Source organism: Periplaneta americana, chromosome 1 (genome assembly GCF_040183065.1).
Source record: "Periplaneta americana isolate PAMFEO1 chromosome 1, P.americana_PAMFEO1_priV1, whole genome shotgun sequence".
Taxonomy (NCBI): Eukaryota; Metazoa; Arthropoda; class Insecta; order Blattodea; family Blattidae; genus Periplaneta; species Periplaneta americana.
This window is the reverse complement of record NC_091117.1, coordinates 175,611,851-175,634,223: the sequence shown is the minus strand read 5'-3', so window position 1 is coordinate 175,634,223 and position 22,373 is coordinate 175,611,851. Positions and strand designations below refer to the sequence as shown.

Genomic DNA, 22,373 nt, shown 5'->3' with positions numbered 1-22,373 from the left:
GGCCGAAATTTCATGAGAAAATTTCTTTCCCCATGAGGACTCGAACCAGCGCGCATTCCGTACTGTCAACATATTTCAGAAAAAAATTAATCACACCTCTTGCGAAAACTTCTAAACAATATGCAACTCCTTCGGCAAGAGCTTTCCAAGTGGTTTTGAGCTTGCATAGAATGGCCCGACCAGCCTCAGCACATTGCAGAGTGATTTCTGTAATGATAGCCTCTAGGCCTATATTACACGTATAAGCAAAGGAAGCCTAATTTAGAAACGAGTCTTTGTACGGTACCTAACCATTCGAAGTACGAGCTGGACCACACTGGAAGTAATGGACTATAAAACGTAAATGATAAGTCAGAGATGCTGGAATGTTGAAGTACCGGTACTCGTTTCCTGTTCCACAGCGCTCGGATGCTGTGTGTGTGTGTGTGCGTGCGTGCGTGGGTGCAAGAAAATGTTCGATAAATGGTTTCATCTCGCGTTTACAGAATTGGTACAGTAGCTATATCCTTTTAATAGATGTTTTTGGTGATTTAATTTTAGATATAGTATTGTAAGTATGTCCCTCGCCGTGGCGCCGCGGTCTAAGGCATCCCGCCTAGGACTCACGTTACGGAATACGCGCTGGTTTGAGTCCTTATGGAGGAAGAAATTTTCTCATGAAATTTCGGCCAGTGTATGGGACCGGTGCCCACCCAGCATCGTGATGCACTTTGGGGGGGCTACGATAGGTAGCGAAATCCGGTTGCGAATACCAGCTATAACGGCTGGGGGGATCATCGTGCTAACCACACGATAACTCCATTCTGGTTGGATGATCGTCCACCTCTGCTTCGGTACGTGGGCGTGAGGCCAGCAGCCGGCTGGTCGGTCTGGGCCCTTCACGGGCTGTAGCGCCACGGATTATTATTATTATTATTATTATTATTATTATTATTATTATTGTATGTATATGTGTGTATTGTATGTACATATAATAGGCTTATATTGTGAGAAGTATTGCGCTGACCTTCATACAGACGGTCCGATTTCTTTCCCCTTCTAGGTCGTGATGGAATGTGGTGGACAAAGCAGACATTTACGGAGATTATTTCTCGGGGTACTCCCGTTTCTCTCTTTCATCCCATCAAATCTCTCAATTTCCCCATCATTTCATCTCTCATCTGCAACAGTTAAAATGTAGGCTGCTGAGGTTAAGTCTTTGAGGTAGTACGGGTTCCCGATGCTAATAAAGTAATAATATTAGCTTAGTTTACATTGGCGAGCCATTATGCACCCTGTATGTGATGATTGTTCCAATTCAACAGGTAGTCTGAGTGGCATTCGTGAATCCGATGCTGACTGGTGAGACAGATCCAATCTCTATACGTCCCCAAGCCCTTCCTATAGAAATTCTATCACGACTTATCAGGAACTCATTCGTCTGGGGATGGGACTTGACTTACCTGTCAGCATGGGATTCACAAATGCCACAAATTCCATCACCTGTCTGATGGAAAAAGTCAAGTACGTTGGAGCTCAGTATTCTAGAAATATAAATTCTTGTAGAACATCGTTTTCGTCCATAAGCAGTTGTCGAGGTGATAGAACTAGTCTGAAAGTAGAATGAGGATTTTATTAATAAGAATTTCATAAAGATCCACAATCAAATGTTATGTTTTATTTAACGACGCTCGCAACTGCCGAGGTTATATCAGCGTCGCTGGTGTGCCGGAATTTTGTCCCGCAGGAGTTCTATTACATGCCAGAAAAATCTACTGACATGAACCTGTCACATTTAAACACACTTAAATGCCATCGACCTGGCCTGGGATCGAACCCGCAACCTCGGGCATAGAAGGCCAGCGCTATACCAACTCTGCCAACCAGACAGACTTCACAATCAAAGCGTACATTATTTAGGCTCTTTGTGAGTAAATTGAGGGAACTGGTTTAATTTTCTGTCAACGCAAAGGAAGAAGTGGAAGGAGAAAAACAGCGCACATTTGGGTACTATGTTGTTTGGGGGGGGGGGGAACATAGTTCAAAGAAAAGCCAAGGAATTAAATCTGACCAGTACGTCATCTCAGCGAATGGTCCATGAATTGGGCGTGTTTTCGTATCGTATACAGGCTAGTACCCATCTACAAGCACGTGATTTGAATTACAGTCTTCTATGTTGTGCTGGGATTCTTGAAAATACGTGTAAAAGTGAAGATATTCTTCCCGATATGTGCATGCTTAGTAATTTTCAAGAGCTTTACGAAACATGTTTAAAGAATATAATGGACAGTTTTTGCAACATGTATTTATTTACTTACTTACAGATGCCTTTAAAGGAACCCGGAGGTTCATTGCCGCCCTCAAATAAGCCCGCCATCGATCCCTATCCTGTGCAAGATTAATCCAGTCTCTATCATCATATCCCACCTACCTCAAATCCATTTTAATATTATCCTCCAATCTACGTCTCGGCCTCCCCAAATGTCTTTTTCTCTGCGGCCTCCCAACTAACACTCTATATGCATTTCTGGATTCTCCCATACGTGCTACATGCCCTGCCCATTTCAAACGTATGGATTTAATGTTCCTAATTATGTCAGGTGAAGAATACAATGCGTGCAGTTCTGTGTTGTGTAACTTTCTCCATTCTCCTGTACCTTCATCCCTCTTAGCCCCAAATATTTTCCTAAGAACCTTATTCTCAAACACCGTTAATCTCTGTTCCTCTCTCAAAGTGAGAGTCCAAGTTTCACAACCATACAGAACAACCGGTAATATAACTGTTTTATAAATTCTAACTTTCAGATTTTTTGTCAGCAGACTAGATTACAAAAGCTTCTCAACCGAATAATAACATGCATTTCCCATACTTATTCTGCGTTTAATTCCCTCCTGAGTGTCATTTATATTTGTTACTGTTGCTCCAAGCTATTTGAATTTTTCCACCTCTTCGAAGGATAAATCTCCAATTTTTATGTTTCCATTTTGTACAATATTCTGGTCACGAGACATAATCATATACTTCGTATTTTTGGGGTTTACTTCCAAACCTATCGCTTTACTTGCTTCAAGTAAAATTTCCGTGTTTTCCCTAATCGTTTGTGGATTTTCTCCTAACATATTCACGTCATCCGCATAGACAAGAAGCTGATGTAACCCGTTCAATTCCAAACCCTCTGTGTTATCGTGAAACATGCATTTGTTGTCAGTTAATATGTTTCTGAATTAAATTTTTTGTTCTTTAGGTTCGGTATACTTTATTCTGGGCCATACTGTACAAACGCTCGAACTCGCAAAACAGCTGAGGAAGTCAACCCGCCTCGAAATAACAGTTCCTTAATTCTCTTCGTGTCGCCATAGATAATCGATTAAGGCTCTAAATCTTAGACGTCGACATTGTGTACCGAGGTGTGATCCTGCGCATAATTCAGACGAAAAGTCGTCCATGAATTAGAATTCTTCGAACTTCTGTTTCCCCAGATGTGCTCATTCATACGTATCTTGATAGTCTCTGTAATTTAATAGGGACATTAAATAAAGAACTGGTGAGAAGACATCAGCTGACATCCGTGAGTGGGTCATCCCATCTCGTTATTTCAACACTGAGTAGTCCGTCCACGCATCTCATGCCCACTAGGGTCCGTCCGTTAGTCAGCTGATGTTTTATCATGAAGGGGTCGTTGTTCGATCCGTGTTGGATGTTGTGTAGTTTTGCCAGATCTGAACATTTCCTAAAAGCCATAAAATAGTCTTGACTTCCAATATCCCTACTAATAAAACATTAACAGCAACTAAATAACAGAAAACCCATTTTCAGGCCATTAATAGGCCTAAAGAGAAAATAGGCTAGTAAAAATAAATACCATACAGATATCATTCCTTCATCAATGAAGCAATAAGGATACAGTGACATATATACGATTGTGTTTAAAATAGTCATTTGTCTCTGACTCCAACAATTATGTTTTCAATCTCTTCTGTTATCTAATCGTTTCTGGACCCAAGGCACGGGACCTGGCCAAGTACAAAAAAAAAAAGCCCTAGACGTGTCTTCCATCAGGTGAAGAAGCAATGCAATTTTCTCCATGTTGGTAGTATATTACATAGTATATATGCAACAAAACGAAGACCATGGACATAAGAGGAAAAGTAAAGAAGATAAACTTGCGAATTATAAATGAGACAGTAGAGCAAGTGGACAGCTTCAAATACTTGGAGTGTAAGCAGTAACATGAGCTGGTGCCAAGACGTCAAAAGAAGAATAGCAATGGCAAAGGAAGTTTGTAATAGAAAAAGGAGCCTCTTCTGCGGATCACTGGAAAAATAACTAAGGAAAAGACTAGTGAAGTGCTTTGTGTGGAGTGTAGCATTATATGCGGCAGAAACATGGACATTACGACGAAGCGAATAGAAGCATTTGAAATGTGGATATGGAGAAGGATGGAGCGTGTGAATTGGACAGACAGAATAGGAAACGAAATTGTGTTAGAAAGAGTGGGTGAAGAAAGAATGATGCTGAAACTGATCAGGAAGAGGAAAAGTAATTGGCTGGGTCACTGGTTGAGAAGAAACTTCCTTCTGAAGAATGCACTGGAAGGAATGGTTAACGGGAGAAGAGTTCGGGGCAGAAGAAGGTATCAGATGATAGACGATATTAAGATACTTGGATCATGTGCGGAGACTAAGAGGAAGGTAGAAAATAGGAAAGATTGGAGGAAGCTGGGTTTGCAGTGAAAGATCTGCCCTTGGGCAGAACACTATGAATGATTGAATGCTGTATCTATAGATTCCCTTGCTGAGGAACAAAGGTAAAATAAATTTCTATGTTCAGGTAACCGTTACTCCCTTCTCAACTCTTGGTCAGAAATGCCACCACGATAACTACTGAGAGATCTCTTCTACAGAATTATAGCACAGTCTAGTATATATAGGCACGAAGTTCAATACATAGTAAATATGCATCCATAGGTAGTTGCTAACCACTAGGATCGCTAATATCGCCTCATTACAGGCAATGCAAAATAGTACCAGCACAGTCTATTGTTCCTAGCACCCTCACAACTCAAGCTTCGTGACTGTATATACGTATTAGACTGTGATTATAGCTCGAATGGAACCTGGTGTAGCTTGACCTTGATGGTGAAACCAGTTCTACGGGCGGTTAGGAGTGGAGGGGGTAGCGCTTGTTCAATCTCGCTTGCATCTCGTCACTGCAGCATCGGCCGGTAGCCGACCCCACACCACACTACTGCTCTCTCCCTTCAAGATTCACCAGGTTCCGCACGAGCTATAGTAACAGTCTTCTATGTGCAGCGAACGCGCCGATAATCATTTATAGTTTTCTGCCCAAGGGCAGGTCTTTCACTGCAAACCCAGCATTCTCCAGTCTTACCTATTTTCTGCTTTCCTCTTTGTCTTCGCTAAATCCCATTCGCAAGACTTCGGTTAATTTTGTGAGAAATTATGTGTACACGTGAACGAATTTCTTATGGATGACTCCTCTCTGTTTTTTCTTTGTTTTGTTTGTTTATTGCTATTTCTGTCTCTTTATAGATCAAATGTTATAATAAAGATACACTATATTCAAGGGATAAATTAGGTGCACAATAAACATTCTTTTCTTAGTTGTGTGAATCAGGCGCTGCCCAAAATGACTTAAACAAATTCACGCTACAGGAGATCCGTAATTTTTTGTGTCTAAGGGTGCATGTGTTGGAATTATCAAAGGGTATATATGTATAAATGAATTCGATACCAGTCTAGAAGGGACAATGACTAGATATCAAGTGCACTAGAATGAAAACCAACCAGCCAACCACATGAGAGTTAACAAGAAAGGATGCGCTAGTATATGCAAACGTATTTTTTTTGTACTTATTTACTTTTATTTTTATAGCCCAGTCATATGCAAATAATGCGAATAACGTCTTCACTCTCTTTCGGGCTGCAACTAAATTGAAGAAAAAACATTGAAATGTAATTTAATCATAATACAAGGTGATTCACGAGGATTTACCGTCCCTTACGGAGCTTATTTCCGAAGACATTCTGAGCAAAAAATGTCATATAAACATTTGTCATAATCTCAGTATTTTCAGAGTTACACTAATTTGAAATTGTTTGTAAAATACCATTATTCTTGTGTTTTAAAGGTAATAGTAATATGCGTTACAAGAGCGGTATGTTGAAGTTTTCATGTTCGAGGAAAAGTTTGAAAAAGCGAAACTTAGTTGAGCTTTTTTAATTTCCGAGAATTGAAAGAAAACATACCGCTCGTGTATCGTACATTATTTTGTGCGAAGTTCGTTTATTACATACCTGAAAGAGGAATTTCTAATTAGTTGCAATGAAATCTCCATCTTGGTTTCTGTTCAATGACGGCAAATTTGCAAAACAAAAATATCTGTCTTCAACATTGTTGCTTTAAAATGTTTTCTGTGTTTACTATACTCCAGCAGGCCGTGATATACGTCTGTCTTTTTTTCCCCTAGTTTATGAGTCTGGAATCTTGTTGATTTTTTCACGGCTTCCTTAATGTTACTTGCATCACGAATGCAGTAACTTTAGTGGAGTTGTAGAGTTTACTTAATTTTTGCAAATATTTAAAAACAATAATTAACAGTGCAATTTAGGTGAAATTGCAGTGATAAGTTTCCAATTTATAATTATTACTATATTGAACGTCTCTAAAAATAATATGTTAAAAGCCTAAAGCAGTAAAATCAATATGTCACTTAAGCGGTAAGAAGAGGGAAATTGTTATGTGTGTTAGGTTGGGAATACTGAATGTGGAATTTTAGACACCGCGGATTGGTTTTGTGCGGAAACCAAGCAAATACGCACGATCTCGCACAAAAGAATATTACAGATAAAGAATGGACTATTCACAAGTATCATTTCTTTAATTAGCTAGTATTCTGAAGCTAAAAATGTGTTGTGAATTCCATAGTTGCTTCGTACAGAATTTTTTTCGATTTTTAACTACAAAATTACATTTTCTTACTCATTTGTCACAAAAATTGTTACAAATCACGCCACTCTTGAAAATTCTTCAAGACTGTACATTGGAAAGCATAATTTAACTGTAAAGAATCAAGTTCCTAAAGTCGTATGATTTGTAACAATTTTTGTGACAAGTGCGTAAGAATAATGTAATTTTTAATTAAAAATTAAAAAAACAAAATCTGTACAAAGCAACTGACACCATATTTTTAGCTTCTTAATACTAGCCAATTAAAGAAATGACACTTCTGAATAGTTCATTCTCTATATCAGTGGCGTAGCATGAAATTTTGAGCAGGGGAAGCTAACTCAAGTTGTCTTTCATGCAATATGAGAAAACGTATTACAAAAATACAGTCTTAAAATAAATACAGCAGCAGTCAATTTCAAGTCAGCAGTCGAAGATTGGTTGGAACATCGTAAGTAACGCCAATAAAGGATGACCTCAAATGATACGTAGTAAAATATGATTTCACGGTTTACACATATATCTTTACAAATAGACACGTATACGTATAACATTAGCTCACTCCCTGTCATACTTAGAGAAATCACAATATTAGTATCATTGAGTAAGTATGCGTCTGTCTTTTGGTTGTGTCCTTCATTGACAGCAAGGGAGTCGGTCATTTGTTTTTTAAATCACACTTTTGTTCTTAAGTCAGTCTTAATAATACAATTGTCCTAAAAAAATTCGAGTAAATTAGTGTCAGGAACTGTTATTTCACTCATTATTTATTATATCAGCTACAATGCACACTAACACTTCAACTGAACACAACTGACGAAAAGGGATAATTCGGAAACTACTTATTTTAAATGTTAAAGCTAGCTTCTTGCGAGCCTTGCGACTAGGGTAGTTTAGCTAGAAAGGGATGGAAAATCTGCGGGGTGTATTACACAGAAGAAACCAGTCTGCTTGGAAGCTGGTGTGTGCAGGCTTCTTGTTTACTGCTGCATCACAATTCATCCTGAGCTGCCTTATCATAATATTTAACGCGTAAATATAAATTCTATTAAAGTTAATAAATAATTTTCTCCATAGACTGCAGGTTTATTATGAAATTATTATTAACTGGGGAAGCTAAGCTTTTTAGCTTACATTGACGCTACGCCACTGCTCTATATGTAGTATTCTTTTACCCTTAAAACTAAATAAAAAAGGTATTTTACAAACAACTTCAAATTAGTGTAACTCTGAAAATATTGAGATTTGGACAAATGTTTACATGCCATTTTTTGCTCAGAATGTCTTCGGAAATAAGCTCCGTAAGTGACGGTAAATCCTTGTGAATCACTCTGTATTTTAGACCATTCCTCGTGGAAACCTTTCCATAACTGTTGACGCATGACGCTTTCTTCTCTATATCTGGCAGGGTTGCCATACGTACGACTATAGTCGTACGCATACGACTATTTTGACTAATTGTACGAGGTACGACCGCACTCTATATCGTACGCAATTTTGTACGACTATTTCACTGAAGGGAAAAAATAATTAGGAACTTATGTTGGTATATAATTGAAATAAAATTGATGGTTAATTCGTCCCTTTTAGACAAGTTTCCTTCATTTAGTATGTCCTGGACTAATATGAGAGAAACATGCTTTTAAGAGGGCGAATGCTTTTAAAATCGTTCTGGTAACTATGCTTGCCATGCAAATCATAATTTGTCATCTTGAGCTCTAGGTTTCACGTATACGACGCAGTTATATCAAAGTAATACAGGTTTAATTTTATTAACTTCCTTGTTTGCTCGATAAATAAAATCTTTTATCAATTAAATAGTACCGTAGTAGCATTAAGAAGTCTAAACGCGCCGACATTATAGTAGAGGTTTCGGGTTTGAGTCGACTGTAGATGAATTAATTTGATATAATTTTCAGCCGCCGCATTTATTGGCCTATCTGCCGCCGCGCCGGCCAAAGATCAAATTCTGCTGACTTTAAAAATAAGAAAGTTGATTCTAACAAAGCGTCATCGTGCACGCCTTACTGCGATGACAGTGTTGATGATGAAGAAATGGGTGGTGATTTGTTTCAATGCTGAATGTCATTGTGGATGTGAACTATAATTAGTAGTATTTTTAATTGGAACTAAAATTTACTGGTAGATATATTTATTTTGCGATTATTTATCAACTGCGTAATGACATGAAGGTGATAATGCCAGCCAAATGACTCCAGCGCCGAAAGTTAACCAGCATTTGTTCTTAATGCAGTGATGTCAAAGAAAGAGCGCATAACGGACGTTCGATTCCTTCCCGTGCTCAAGTGCTGGAGTGGGATGCCGTAAACACAGATAAGAGCAAGACACAGGGGCGGACAAAGTGAATTATTTTCACACGCCTAGACTTGAACGGAGCAGTATATACCGCACGCACTGGAGATAAGCGAGCGTTGGGCGTCACTTTACTCCTGTGTTTATGAAAACTTGTGATAAAGCTAGCCCAGCTATGCGCTATTAAACGAAATATCACATGTTTTGTCTCCTGGCCTTGCTTGTCTCTGCTAGGTCCCGTCTCACAGTCAGCTGGTTAGTTCACGCGCTTACTATTTATTTCTTTATTTGATATTTTCAATACTTTCTTTTCAACGGTGCACCAGTAAAAAATATGTTTATTTGTACTTTCAATGCGGAATCTAACCATATAATTTAAAAATATTTTTTTTCGTGGGCAAAGGCGTCTTAATGAAGAAAAATCTAAATTCCTCCATTTCCATAAAAAGTAAGAAAAACTGTTTACATGTCAATAAAAATTTTAATTTCTCAGCATCAAAATAAACCATGATTTTGATCATTGGGTGAAAGGGTTTCGGAGCCACAACAGTTTAAAGTTGCTAATTTTGTGAAAATACGATAAATTAAAATATTTTTAATTTAAACACTATTAAGTTCTGATGCCTGAAATTTCGCACAAAGCATTGTATCACAGTTGTCAACGGACAGAAAAAGTTGCATTGTATTTAAAAAATGCAAGGTCAATTTTCTCTATATTTCGGTCGATTTGAGATGGAATAGCCCATACATTAAATTTGAACACTATTTAGGCCTACAAGACTGTCTTCAATTCAATACCTCTTTAATAACTGTACTTGATTTTTTTGTTATGTAGCCCTATACATCTGTCAATTCAGTTTACGTATTTGTAAATTAGAAGTTTATCACATTATTATATACACTGAACTTTTGTAAACTTTGTGTTTACAGCACATGTTTATGAATCATTGTTTTTAATTTGTTGTTTGTATTTCTTTATGTTGGTGTACTTGTAATTGGGGATAACTCCCTGTAAGGACCCTCAATAAAATAATAAATTAATTTATACATAGTAATAATCTAGATATTTGCACTTACGGTAGTCTGTAATGTATGTAATAATTTTAATCGTTCTTCCCCCTCGATATCTCTGTATGTTTGTTCATGGTATGTTGAATAATGTCGCGGTATGCTGCTTTTCTTACTAATCGTATGTTGTCCACATATTAAGCACTGTATATCTCCTTCCTGTTCCTTGCATAGGAACTGCAGTGCTCATTCGACTTGGAACTTGTTATACGATCTCTTCGCTGGGTGCATGATTAATGCCAACTGCACACTGTACAACCCTCACTGAAGCTCGTATTCGTAGCTGGCGCGCTCTGCGTGCTCCAGTAGCGCATATACGCTCTGATCGACATCACTGTCTTAATGGGTTGAGGGAAAACCTGGAAACAACGTCAACCAGATGACTCGTGTCGTCTACACATGTGGAGTAACGGTTAGCGCATCTGGCCGCGAAACCAGGTGGCTCGGGTTCGATTCCTGGTCGGGGCAAGTTACCTGGTTGAGGTTTTTTTGCCGGGATTTTCCCTCAACCCAATATGCGCAAATGCTGGGTAACTTTCGGTGCTGGACCCCGGACTCATTTCACCGGCATTATCACCTTCATCTCATTCAGGCGCTAAATAACCTAAGATGTTGATAAAGCGTCGTAAAATAACCTATTAAAATAATAAAAAAATAACTCGTCTCGTCTGGGATTCGAACTCCGGCTCTCGTTTCACAGTCAGACGTGCTAACCATTGCTACACAGCGGTGGACATATTAGAAAGTTGAGGAATGTACGACAATTTTATGCTGAAGTATGACAGTTTTCATAAGTTAGTACGACGGTTTCGACTCCTTTATCTGGCAACCCTGACATCTGGCACTCTGTGAAGCGTACGTTTCCTCTGTTCTCGCTGTAATACCGCTCCCCTACGGCTATGCTCTGATAGCATCATCATTCACACTGAATAATAGTTGCACTCAATTACCGCATAATACTCTGTGCAGGGCTTACTTTTGGTGGAAGCGGACGACGGGGTCCTCCAGCACGTCGCTCATGTCGACGAGCTTGCCGCAGCGGACGACATCGGGGTGCTTCCTCTGCATCAGCCAGCCCATGTGTGCGAAAAAGAAGCCCCTGCGGGAATTGTGCGGGTCAGCGTCCGTCTCACTGAAGCGGTGGTGTACCCTGTGGTCGCGTACCCAGTCGTATATCGTGTTCTGAGGATGCAGAGACACTATGTAAGTAACACTAATAATTAGAGCCCGGATGTTTGGCAAAATCCCTTTTTTTACTGGGTGGAAGTAAATTATTATTTGCATAGATATAAATGTGATTTGGAATAAATCAAAGTGATAGGGCCGATTTTTATTTTACCTATTTTGTCTTTTTAAGGGGAGAGGATGGTATTTTTTTTTAACTTTTTTCCTATTTGGTGTAAAATATTAATTTTTTTTGTATGTAGAGAGCTCATAGCTATGGCAACTCAAACAAATAAAAATATTTTGAATATATATATATATATATATATATATATATATATATATATATATATATATATATATATATATATTTGGGGGCCCAAATTAAAAAAAAATATACCCAATGCAGGATTGTACTAAAACCGATATATCTAAACCGTTTTTAAAGATAGATTCAAACAGTTTTTGCAATGTATTTGCAAAAGTATGTTCTACAAACTGTCTGTAACAGAATTTTGATATTAGTCCCTACGTTTGTAAAATAAACAATTAAAATTTAGTAACAATTTTCTGATTTCCTTTCTTGCATACAAATGGACGTATTTTTAAAATGAAATTAATTAACAAAATTCTGTTACAGAGAAAAGTTTCCTAATAAGACAAGAATGTGTGTTCTAAATTTCATGCATGTATCTTTAATAGTTCAGAAATTATATCCATTTTGTCTGGCAATGTAGCAAAAAAAAAAATGAAGTTACTGGAAACCGATAAAAGCGGGCGTGTGATTTGAAAATCCATAGCGCAGGAAGTTTAAAAATGACGTCTCAACATCCGATAAGGGCACAAATACCCACAAAATGTTATGCAATGTATTCCACATATATCAAAGGGCATTTTAAAGAAAAAAAATTTGAAAATTTAATTTACCGGAAACAACATTAAAATTGGGCGAGTGATTTAAAAATCCATAATGCAGGAAGTTTAAAAATGGCGATCCACACATATCACAGAGTATTTTAATGATTTTTTTTTTGAAAATTTAGTCATTTTTCATCAAAAATACCATCCTCTCCCCTTAAGGTGTTTCTTACTAACTAATAAATGCCTTTTTTGTCATTTTAAAGCAATATTTCTTGTTTATTTGCAATTTTCTAATTAATTGCAATGTAATGTGTATGAAATTTAAATATTTGAAACACTGACTAACTTTACTAACAATAGTAAATAAAAGTAATTTATTTCGGTGCTTAATCTGATAATAATCGTGCTTTAATATATTGGTATAATATGAATAATGATCGGCAAACCACAGTTACAAAATATAATATTGTCATGTCTTCACGATACCTACAATCAGCTTTATAATTTTAAATATTAAGCACGTTCTCATACAAGTTGTCACTTAGCATTTTCAATTGTTTGCTTTCATATTCAGATCTTACTGTTACAGTTTTGTGCTATAATACACGTGTTTATTATTGTCGGAGAAAGAAATTCGAGTTAGGAACAGTCAGTTATAAGATAGGTTAGCTAGAATCCTAAATTCAGTAAACCATTGCAAAGTAAACTTCATGCTTACATTAATGAATTTGGTGGCCATGTGTTTTCAACCGATGGAACAGTTTTGTTATGTAAGGTTTGTGAAAAGACAGTTAATCACGAAAAAAAAGTATTTTATATGTCAGCATGTGTCACCTACGAAGTAAATATGTGAGTTACGTTGATATAATTTAAATTTATTGCTAAAATATATTATGCCTTTTTAATAGTACATTATGCAACGAGCCTATAATGATAGTAATTAAGAAGCTCGTATGAAAATTATGGAACTCGCTTGCGGTCGTTTCATAAACATCCATACTCGTTTCTTAATTACCATTATAGGCGAGTTTCATACGACTTTTTATGCTCGACCATATTTCTAACTTGAAATTACAGTATTCAGATGTATACATTTTATTTGTATCTGACAAGATCGGAAGTGACCTTGTTCTAGGTCGTGAATTGTGAGATGTGCGCAGACGCGAAAGTATTGATTTTTTCCGAGGAACAATAATGTCATTGACCTTGTGTAATCCGTTAAACTTGGTATAACTTTGATTATTGAATTCGACATTGAAAAACGAGATGGCAAATTGAATTTATTTGAATATAATTTACAATTAACGCTAATTATTATAGTAACAGAACATAACCTTCTGCGACAGTATTGGATTTCCAGCCTCCGTGACTTTTCGCTAATTATCTTTCGATTGCATATCCGAGAATAATCGATACTTGCGGTTTTATAACGGTACAAAGCTGACTCGTTATTGGCTGAACACCTGTAAGCTGAGTTGTCATTGGCTGAAAACACCTGAACTTTAATGAGTAGGTGTACTTTAATGACGTGCATTAAAGGACTGCTACCAGGTGTATAATTACTACATTTCGGTATGGTCGAGCATAAAATATATAATGCCTTTTCAAAGATTATTGTGTCTTTTTTTTACGTTTTTATTGCCTTTTTTGCCTGCCTATTTTAACAGTTATAAATGCTTAAACATTCGGGCTCTACTAATAATACTTGTCAAAATTTTATTTTTACTGTTCCGTTATTAGGGTCCCAATTGTTAGATTTTACCAATTTCTCTCTTGCTTCGTAATTAGTAAACTTTAATTCACTTTTATCACTGAAATAAGGAATATGTATCAACTATCAATCCTATTACACCTAAAATTGCCTAAATGGTACTCAAATGTCTGAAAAGGGCAAGATGGACCTTTCGTAGAAATAATTATGCAAATGGAAAATATTTATCAAAATCACTAAGAAATCAAATTTCTCGAATTCGCGTAGAATAAAAAAATACAGAATTAATCAACTTTAAACTTCTAACAAATGTCTTTAACCTATAGGTTACAGTCAAGGCTCATTTCTAAAGTCCGGGTCAGCTTACTTAATACCCTAAGGGTGAAACCTAACCATTTTCCCCCCCATTACTACATAAGCTAGTAGATTATGGCGATTTTATAATTTGCAGGTTGAATTTTCTTTTGCCAACTTCGTTTCGAATGTCGGTACTGAAAAATATTACAACTGGTAATGATTTCATAACTGTTAAGTTGGCAGCAGTGACACAAGTCGTCGGTAGTTTAAATTCTGAAAATTCAAATTGTTCTAGATATCTGAGCCCATTAGTGGAAGCTAGTGAAATTTGAACATACTAATAATTAATTAATATCAGTATTAATATTAATACATAATAGTTATTGTATGTGATGCTGTGTGTTGTGGTTACAATTTCAAGATTGGAGTCAGGTAGGCTAAGTGTAAATAAATACAACATATTTCGTGTGATACATACCCTTGGGTAATCATAGAAATACCATTTTAGATTTTAATTAATTTCTTTCGTGTTAGTCTTTTATTACAATAATGGAGTAAATATTCTATAGCATACATTTAAAAGTGGCATTCGTTTTCGGAATTCATACTAATCATTTCACATGATCAAACAAAATACATTGTTAGGTTAGGTTAGTAGAGATACTGGTGAAACAACTAAATGTGGGTTATGTATGTGTGTATTAAAAAAGATAACAAAACAATCGATAGAACATCAATGTAAAACACAGAAACACATGAAAAATGTTGTTCTATGTTAGAAGACAATAAAGGGTTGAGGTTCAAATTCCGCCTCAAATATGAAATATGACTTTTGCCAGGATTTGTGTCGAATGATGATCAGTTGCAATATTCCATTCAAAACGTTGAACAATCCTCACTTTAAGTACACAAAATATCAGGCACCTTCTGAATCATCGATTCGAAAACAGTTCTTACCTGCACGCGCCTCTAGTATGCCTGCTGTGCTTACATAAACAACCCTCTGACGAGACAAACTTCTTTCGTTCTAGTTACCTTCACATCCGAATGACTTTTTTCCACTGTCTATTTATTGGTTATTCATGTAGTTAATTTAATTATATACAGGGACATCATTTTATTTTTACTAACATTTCTAATATTAACCTGGCTATACCTGTAGATTATTGGTTTGCTACCCCCTTCCACGACTGGATTTCGATGATACAGGCGTAAAATACAAACAAATCATTTTACTAGGTATAGGAGGAAAGAAAAGTAGTTCATCCATTTACGTAAACTAAGAAATATCGCGATTTTTAGTTCGATAATTTGCATTAGGTTTTTGTTTAAACAAAATACAGTACCGCAACTCACGAACTGAGCTATCCATTCGAACGTATTCATAATGCGGTGTATATTATACTGTCTGCAGCACATTAGCGTACAATATAGAGAATGAAGTTAAATTGACAAATAATCATAATATGGATATTTAAATACATTTTTGAAAATAGTGGCCGTTCATTTCGATACAGGCTTCAGTTCTTTTGTGCCTATTATCGCATTATAGACTACTGTACCTAATTCCAATTAGCATTTTCGTCTTTCATACTAGTAATTCATGTTGAAATAATTCTGTACCTACTCTATAAAAGAGTAGGCTACCTTACGTACTGTAAATTCAATCTTCACTTCTGCCCGATCCGAAAAGATAAAATTACTCAAACATGCTATCTACTGTCCGCCCAAGTGTTTTTGTAGCAGAGTCATAGTAAGAGGGGAAATCACGTGACACTTAATTAGTTAACGAGACCCTTTTATTTAAGTTATTTTAAACACTTGTATAATATTACGTAGACGTCCAATTCCTAACAGAAATTAATGTTTACAGAAAAGAGCTAAGACAGCCCAGCCACTAAACAGCCCAGACAGTACCTGTGCGAAAATATGATTCAAAATTGAAAGCTCTTTCGTCACTGGAAAATGCGAACATATTTCTGGAACGTACTGTACTCACTAACTCAGTATACGCAGCTTTCGTTCTGTGTGGAGGACGATTGGAAGTTTACTAGTGGAAGGAGTGGGAGTGAAGTACATTCAAAAACTCAGGCACAATAAAAATTGAAGTAAAAATAAAATGATGTCCCTGTACGTACCTATACAATTATTTTACAATTACAAGGAACGATGTTTTTTTTCGGTTTAAACTGAAGTATATATAAAAAGAAATAATGTTCAAGCAAGAGAATTGATTTATAGAGTTACTAAATGCATAGAAAGCAAAGCGAAAGCAGGTACGGTTATCACTCCATTGGAGAAAGCTTTGCCAAGGTTCAGAAGTTACAGGCGTGTCCTTGCGTACTGTAAAGAAAAGACAATGAGGAAGGAGAGCAGTGACACTGAATGTGAAAGAATCTCAGACAAAAAGCAGTAGCGTTTGAAACCAGTGATTAGTAGATGATTTTCATGAAGAGGATTCACAGTTATTTAAAGAGAGAGAGAGAGCTAGCACACTTTCCCAGAGTTATTAAAAGCATTATCAGAAACTATAGTTTTCTCCGGAGGAAAAACAAACTTGAAATAGAATTTCAAGAAATCAGAATAAAGCGAACTTTCATGAATAGAAGAGCTGTAGAAGTATTGTACTTTCCTAAGATGTTTAATGTATAATGCATTCCTTTAGTTTTAAGTATGCCTTATAGTTACAAGATTATAATTAATTATTATGTGAGCTATTTCATCTCAAATCGACCGAAATATAGAGAAAATTGACCTTACATTTTCTAAATACAATACAACTTTTTTGTACGTAGAGAACTGTGATAAAATGCTTTGTGCAAAGTTTGAGGCATCACAACTTCGTAGTCTTTAAATTAAAAATATTTAAATTTATCGTATTTTCATAAAATTTGCAACTTTAAACTGCTGTTGCTCCGAAACCCTTTCACCCAATGTTCAAAATCAGGGTTTATTTTGATGCTGAGAAATTAAAGTTTATATTGACATATAAACATATTTTCTTACTTTATATGGAAATGGAGAAATTTAGATTTTTCCTCATTAAGACGCCTTTGCCAAGGAAAAAATATTTTAAAAATATATACTTAGATTCCGCATTGAAAGTACAAATAAACACATATTTTTTTACTGATGGCACGTTGATAAGAAAGTATTGAAAATATCAAATAAAGAAAATAAATACTACGCGCGTGAACTAACCAGCTGACTGTGAGGCGGGAGTTAGCCGAGGTAAGCAAGGCCAGGAGACATAAACACGTGATGTGTCGTCTAGCAGTCATGGCTTTGCTAGCTTTATCACAGGTTTTCATAAACACAGGAGTAAAATGACGCCCAACGCTCGCTTATCTTCAACGCTCGGCCAATGCGTGCGGTACTGCGCCGTTCAAGTCTGGGCGTGTGAAAATAATCTATTTAATACCCTCGAAACTTATTACCGTACCACTAAGCAAACAATGCCGAATCCCTCTTAATAATGCAAGGTTTTTTCTCAATATATTTTTTTTTACATTTTTACAAATTGGCAAAAAGCCTAAAAGTAAGTAAAATCAGATTATCTGTCTCTCTGTATAGAATAAAAATAAGGATTACTTCTTAACATAACCTACCAAATGTCAGCTTCAAAGTGAGCTCTCGTTCAATGTTCTGCAGTAAATGGTTCCAGAGTTCTGAGCGCTGAAAGAGGCTTGTTTTTATAAAATACGCTACATTTGTCGCTCAATAATACGAAAACCGTTTGACTTTCGATGGTATGTTTTTGAAAATGCACTCTTCTCACACCTTGTATAAATAGGGAAAACATTAGAGTATAAAAAAATGCGAGGTTTTTTACTGATCGATTTCATATGGAATAGCCCATGTGTAGGTAAAATTAATATTTTTAGCAGATTCTGAAGATGGCCTCCAGTGTTCTGTTTTCAATTACAACTAATTTCTGAGGAATACGGGATGAAAATTTCAGTTAATGAAACTAAAGTAATGGGATTCATCGGAAAAAGTCATCTCCGCAGAAAAATTTCCCTTTATAATAAACCTGTAGAACAGGTCTCATGTTTTTAAAATATTTGGGCTATCATTTAAGCTATGAACAAGAAATAGATATTTATACAAAATTGAATTACTTTAACTGTGCAATGAATACCATTAATAACATTTTCAAACCTTTTCTTGTCTAAAAAAACATACAAGAATGAAAGCCTATAAAACATTAGCGAGACTGTTCTCATGTAGGTCTATGGAAGTGAAGCTTGGACCAAACGTAGGCCTTTGGAAATAAGTAGAAATCTGCTGGAGCAAGACTTGGAGAATATGGTGACTGTAGAAGGACAGGTATTTTGTGTTGTGCGAAGAATTCGCTCACCAAGAGCGACCGACTGCATTGTCTTGATGACGAATCCAATTCTGTCCTTGCCACAAGTTGGGTCTTCTTCGTCGAACTGCATCACGAAGACGTCGAGGAATTGCAGTTCGACCCTCAGAAATAAACTCGAAATGTACGAGACCCTGGATATCGAAGAACACTTCAAGCATTACTTTCCCCTTTGATCGGTCGCCACGGAATGTCTTTTACCGTGGTGAGCCGGAAGATTTCCACGTTGAAGACTGCCGCTTTGGCTGCGGGTCGTAAAGGAAACACCATGTTTCGTCACCTACGATCACTCTGTGCTAGAGTGTTGGATCCTAGTCCATCCTGTCAATCAGGTCTCCACTAACCAGTTGTCGCTCTTCTCGCTGCTCACACACACGTTACATTTTCAAATGATTATGAAAAATGGACTGCACAGAACCATGCGAAATGCCTAACAAAGTAGCCACATCATCTATTGACTGCGGTCTCGTCTGATTTCTTGTGCAACTTGAGCTATCATTTCTTCCGTTCTTGCCGATCTGGGTCTTCCTGAACGTGGATCATAATCCGCTGAAAGACGGCCACTTGTGAAGCGTTTGTGCCACTCATACACTAGGGTCCGAGATATTGCTTCTCCATACGCTTGGCGCATGAGTGCCAAAGTCTCAGTAATTGTTTTACCGAGTTCAACACAAAATTTAAAGTTACCTCTCTGCTCTTTCAAGCCTCATTTTACTAATACCTACACGTCTTCACTAAACGAAGCGGAAAGCTGGACTGTATTTCACGTCTTCACTAAACGAAGCTGAGAGCTGCACTGTATTTCACGTCTTCACTAAACGAAGCTGAGAGCTGCACTGTATTTCAATTGGTCTTCCCTATTCTCATGCGCAGCCGCACTGAGTCTGTACGCCTGGAGAGTATGTCACATACCACATGGACAAGGCAGAGAAGTTGCCTATACAGCATGGCGTTGACACCCGAAGTTCCGGTACTTTCTGACTTTACTAGTATTATATGATATGTCTTTTGTGTAGTTATGATATTCGTCCCGTCTTGTATCACATTTCAATTTACGGCGGAGACGAAATATATCTCCCGACAATAGAGTTATATTGAGCATTTACTGTACCTTATAATATCTCCATCAATTTTAAATCTGCATTTTCGTCAGTAATGAAATAATGTTACAAGCTAATAAAGTACTCGAAGACTTTTATCATGAGGATTCGTGGAAAATTAATTACATACAGTACGCCAATGAAATTTAAAATTGAAGACAGGTTTATTACTTTTTCTGATTAAAAAAAAAGTGCCTCCATGTGCAATGAAGAAACATTCCTTCTTTGTCGGTTTAATTTCTCTTTTAATTTCTCGCACGTCACTGCGAGTAGGGGAGGCCGAATCACTAAATCACACACTAGACATCTCACACGCGCGTATCTCCCTTATCATGTGATTAGCATGGCACAGGGCCACCGCAGAGAGAACACAGAACAATCGGACAAATACCCAGTCCCGTGGAGGAAGATAAAATTAAGAAATTTAAGTTTAGAAATATTCTTATTTGAGTGGATAATAAATTATTTGATTTCTGTATGTTTTGTGAATGACAGTGCGAGAAAATAAACTGCACAGAGGACTGATATTGATGTACAATGTTACGAAACGCGTGATACTGTACATATAAAGAGAAAGTAAATTTTTAAAAGAGAACATTAAATTGTAAAATAGTCCACGTCATTAGTACCGGTACGTGCTTGCGTTATGTGTTCAGAGTTGTTAAGGGGAATGATGGTCGTAATTTATATTTTCTATAATTTTTAAGCTAATCTACAGACTCGATTATTCATACATATTATCTTGCTGCTTTAGGTAATAATGCATATGTTTCATCATCCTAACTTGAATATTTTTTTAGTTATTTAAATTATTTTAAAAGTCCACATTTTCAAAATCTGTCTCATTCCACAAAATTTAAATATTATGCCTGAATTTGTTATTACAGCATCTATGACATGTGTATAAAGAACATAGAAACCAAAATTTTAGATTCACTCATTTTCAAAATTTAATTTCTTAATTAACAAAGTAGTTTACATATTTAGGCCTATTCCATAAAAATAGTACTAGATTTTATTAACCACAGTACATAGGACATGCAGTAAATATTTCATGTTTCTAGCATAATAATTGTGAGAGCCTTTATACTTTGAACATGAGGAAATGTACTGAATAAAAAGTGGGTCTATGAGAAAACAGCTTTTAAAGTTTGTATTCAATTCAAATTCAAGAGCGCCACCATTTAAATATGACGTAATTAGTTATGCTTCCAAGCTCCGCAATTTGATTGCTGATTTATTTTTCACACATAAAAGAAAAAAAGAACGAAAATGCAATTTTTGATCGAAAGTGATCAACATTTCATCCGTCTCCTCCCTTAATTATATCCCAGCATCCTGTGCCATTTTTCTCAGGGGAGTTAATGCGCAAAATAGATCGTGTGATAATAGTAAACTTACTGAAGGGCATCGATTCGCATCCTTAAAAAAAGAAAAAAACGTTTTTCAAGACCGTGACTAAATGTCGGTTTATATCTTACCAAAACCGGGAGAGAAATGTAACATTTTCTTCCTACGATAGGGTGTCCATTCGTCCCGTTTTTTGGCAAAATGTCCCACTGTTCCTAAAGAGTTTCTGGAGACGCTGAAATGTCCCGCTTTTTTGTAATGACGCTTTGCCAATATATTTTATTCTGAAAAATGATTTGGTTTGTAGTTTGCAGGTAGTTTGTTGTCCAAATACAGGTATAGAACATTAAAAGCTTGGAAACGGCACTTCTGGGACACCATATTTCTTAAGAGGAGGAAAGAAGTTAACAGCACGAAATGACACCTTCTTGAATGAAACATGCTACAAATTAGCCTACATGCATACATGTAAGACCAGGTAGTGTTGGGGTTGGCCTTCCCTTCTGTATAGCAATAATCTGTTCTTGTAAACTGAGTTTCCTAAATTGTTCAAAATATATTATGTTTTCACTTCCATTCATTGTTGAATAATTGCGCAAATTAACAATTACAAGGAAATTCACAACCTCGTAGCATTTTTCGAGCACACTACAGCATCACACGTGTTGGAAGAGACTAGCTACTAACTCGTAACCGGAACCGTTTTACGGAAATGAAAATGGGAATGGGAAATAATCTGAGGAAAGCGAGAATACTGCACCCACCCACGTGGTCTGTGTTGCCACATATACATTTTACAAGTTCAGTATCACATGCTTTTGAAGAATGTCAGTTCTTGTAAAGTCATACTACCATTATTGTTCAAAGCTGCCGGTGGCCGATTAATTTTTTATGTTAAAAATGATGTAGTTTGGAATACCTACTTTCAGTTTCAAATATATTTGTACAAAACTGACAACTTGGCTGTTGCACTGTCTGGTAAACAATGAATAGAAGTGAATTTCAGGGGCCAACTACGTAGAACTACTTCCTCTTTGTTTCATATAAACCCGACTTTAACTTTCAAATATCCACGAAAGTTCCAAACCATGAATAGTAGGCTATATAAAGTGCAATGAATAATATTTTTGATTTATAATTTAAAAAAAAGTTTACATGGCGTCTTTCATAGCGTTGCGTTAAAACTGTTTT

General features: G+C 36.5%; 2 protein-coding genes across 2 annotated transcripts in view; one reads left to right on the top strand and one right to left on the bottom strand.

Annotated features, from left to right (window-relative positions):
- The window catches only part of LOC138704565 (acyl-CoA Delta-9 desaturase-like), a 105,571-nt gene that overhangs the window by 23,423 nt on the left and 59,775 nt on the right, over positions 1–22,373 (bottom strand). The window contains exon 4 of the mRNA XM_069832603.1: positions 11,307–11,512. Within this exon, the coding sequence (XP_069688704.1) occupies positions 11,307–11,512 (206 nt within the window). The remainder of the gene's footprint in view (positions 1–11,306; positions 11,513–22,373) is intronic.
- The window catches only part of LOC138704557 (probable glutamate receptor), a 148,329-nt gene continuing 137,350 nt past the window's right edge, over positions 11,395–22,373 (top strand). The window contains exon 1 of the mRNA XM_069832590.1: positions 11,395–11,533. The gene's annotated coding sequence lies outside the window, so the exon portion shown is untranslated. The remainder of the gene's footprint in view (positions 11,534–22,373) is intronic.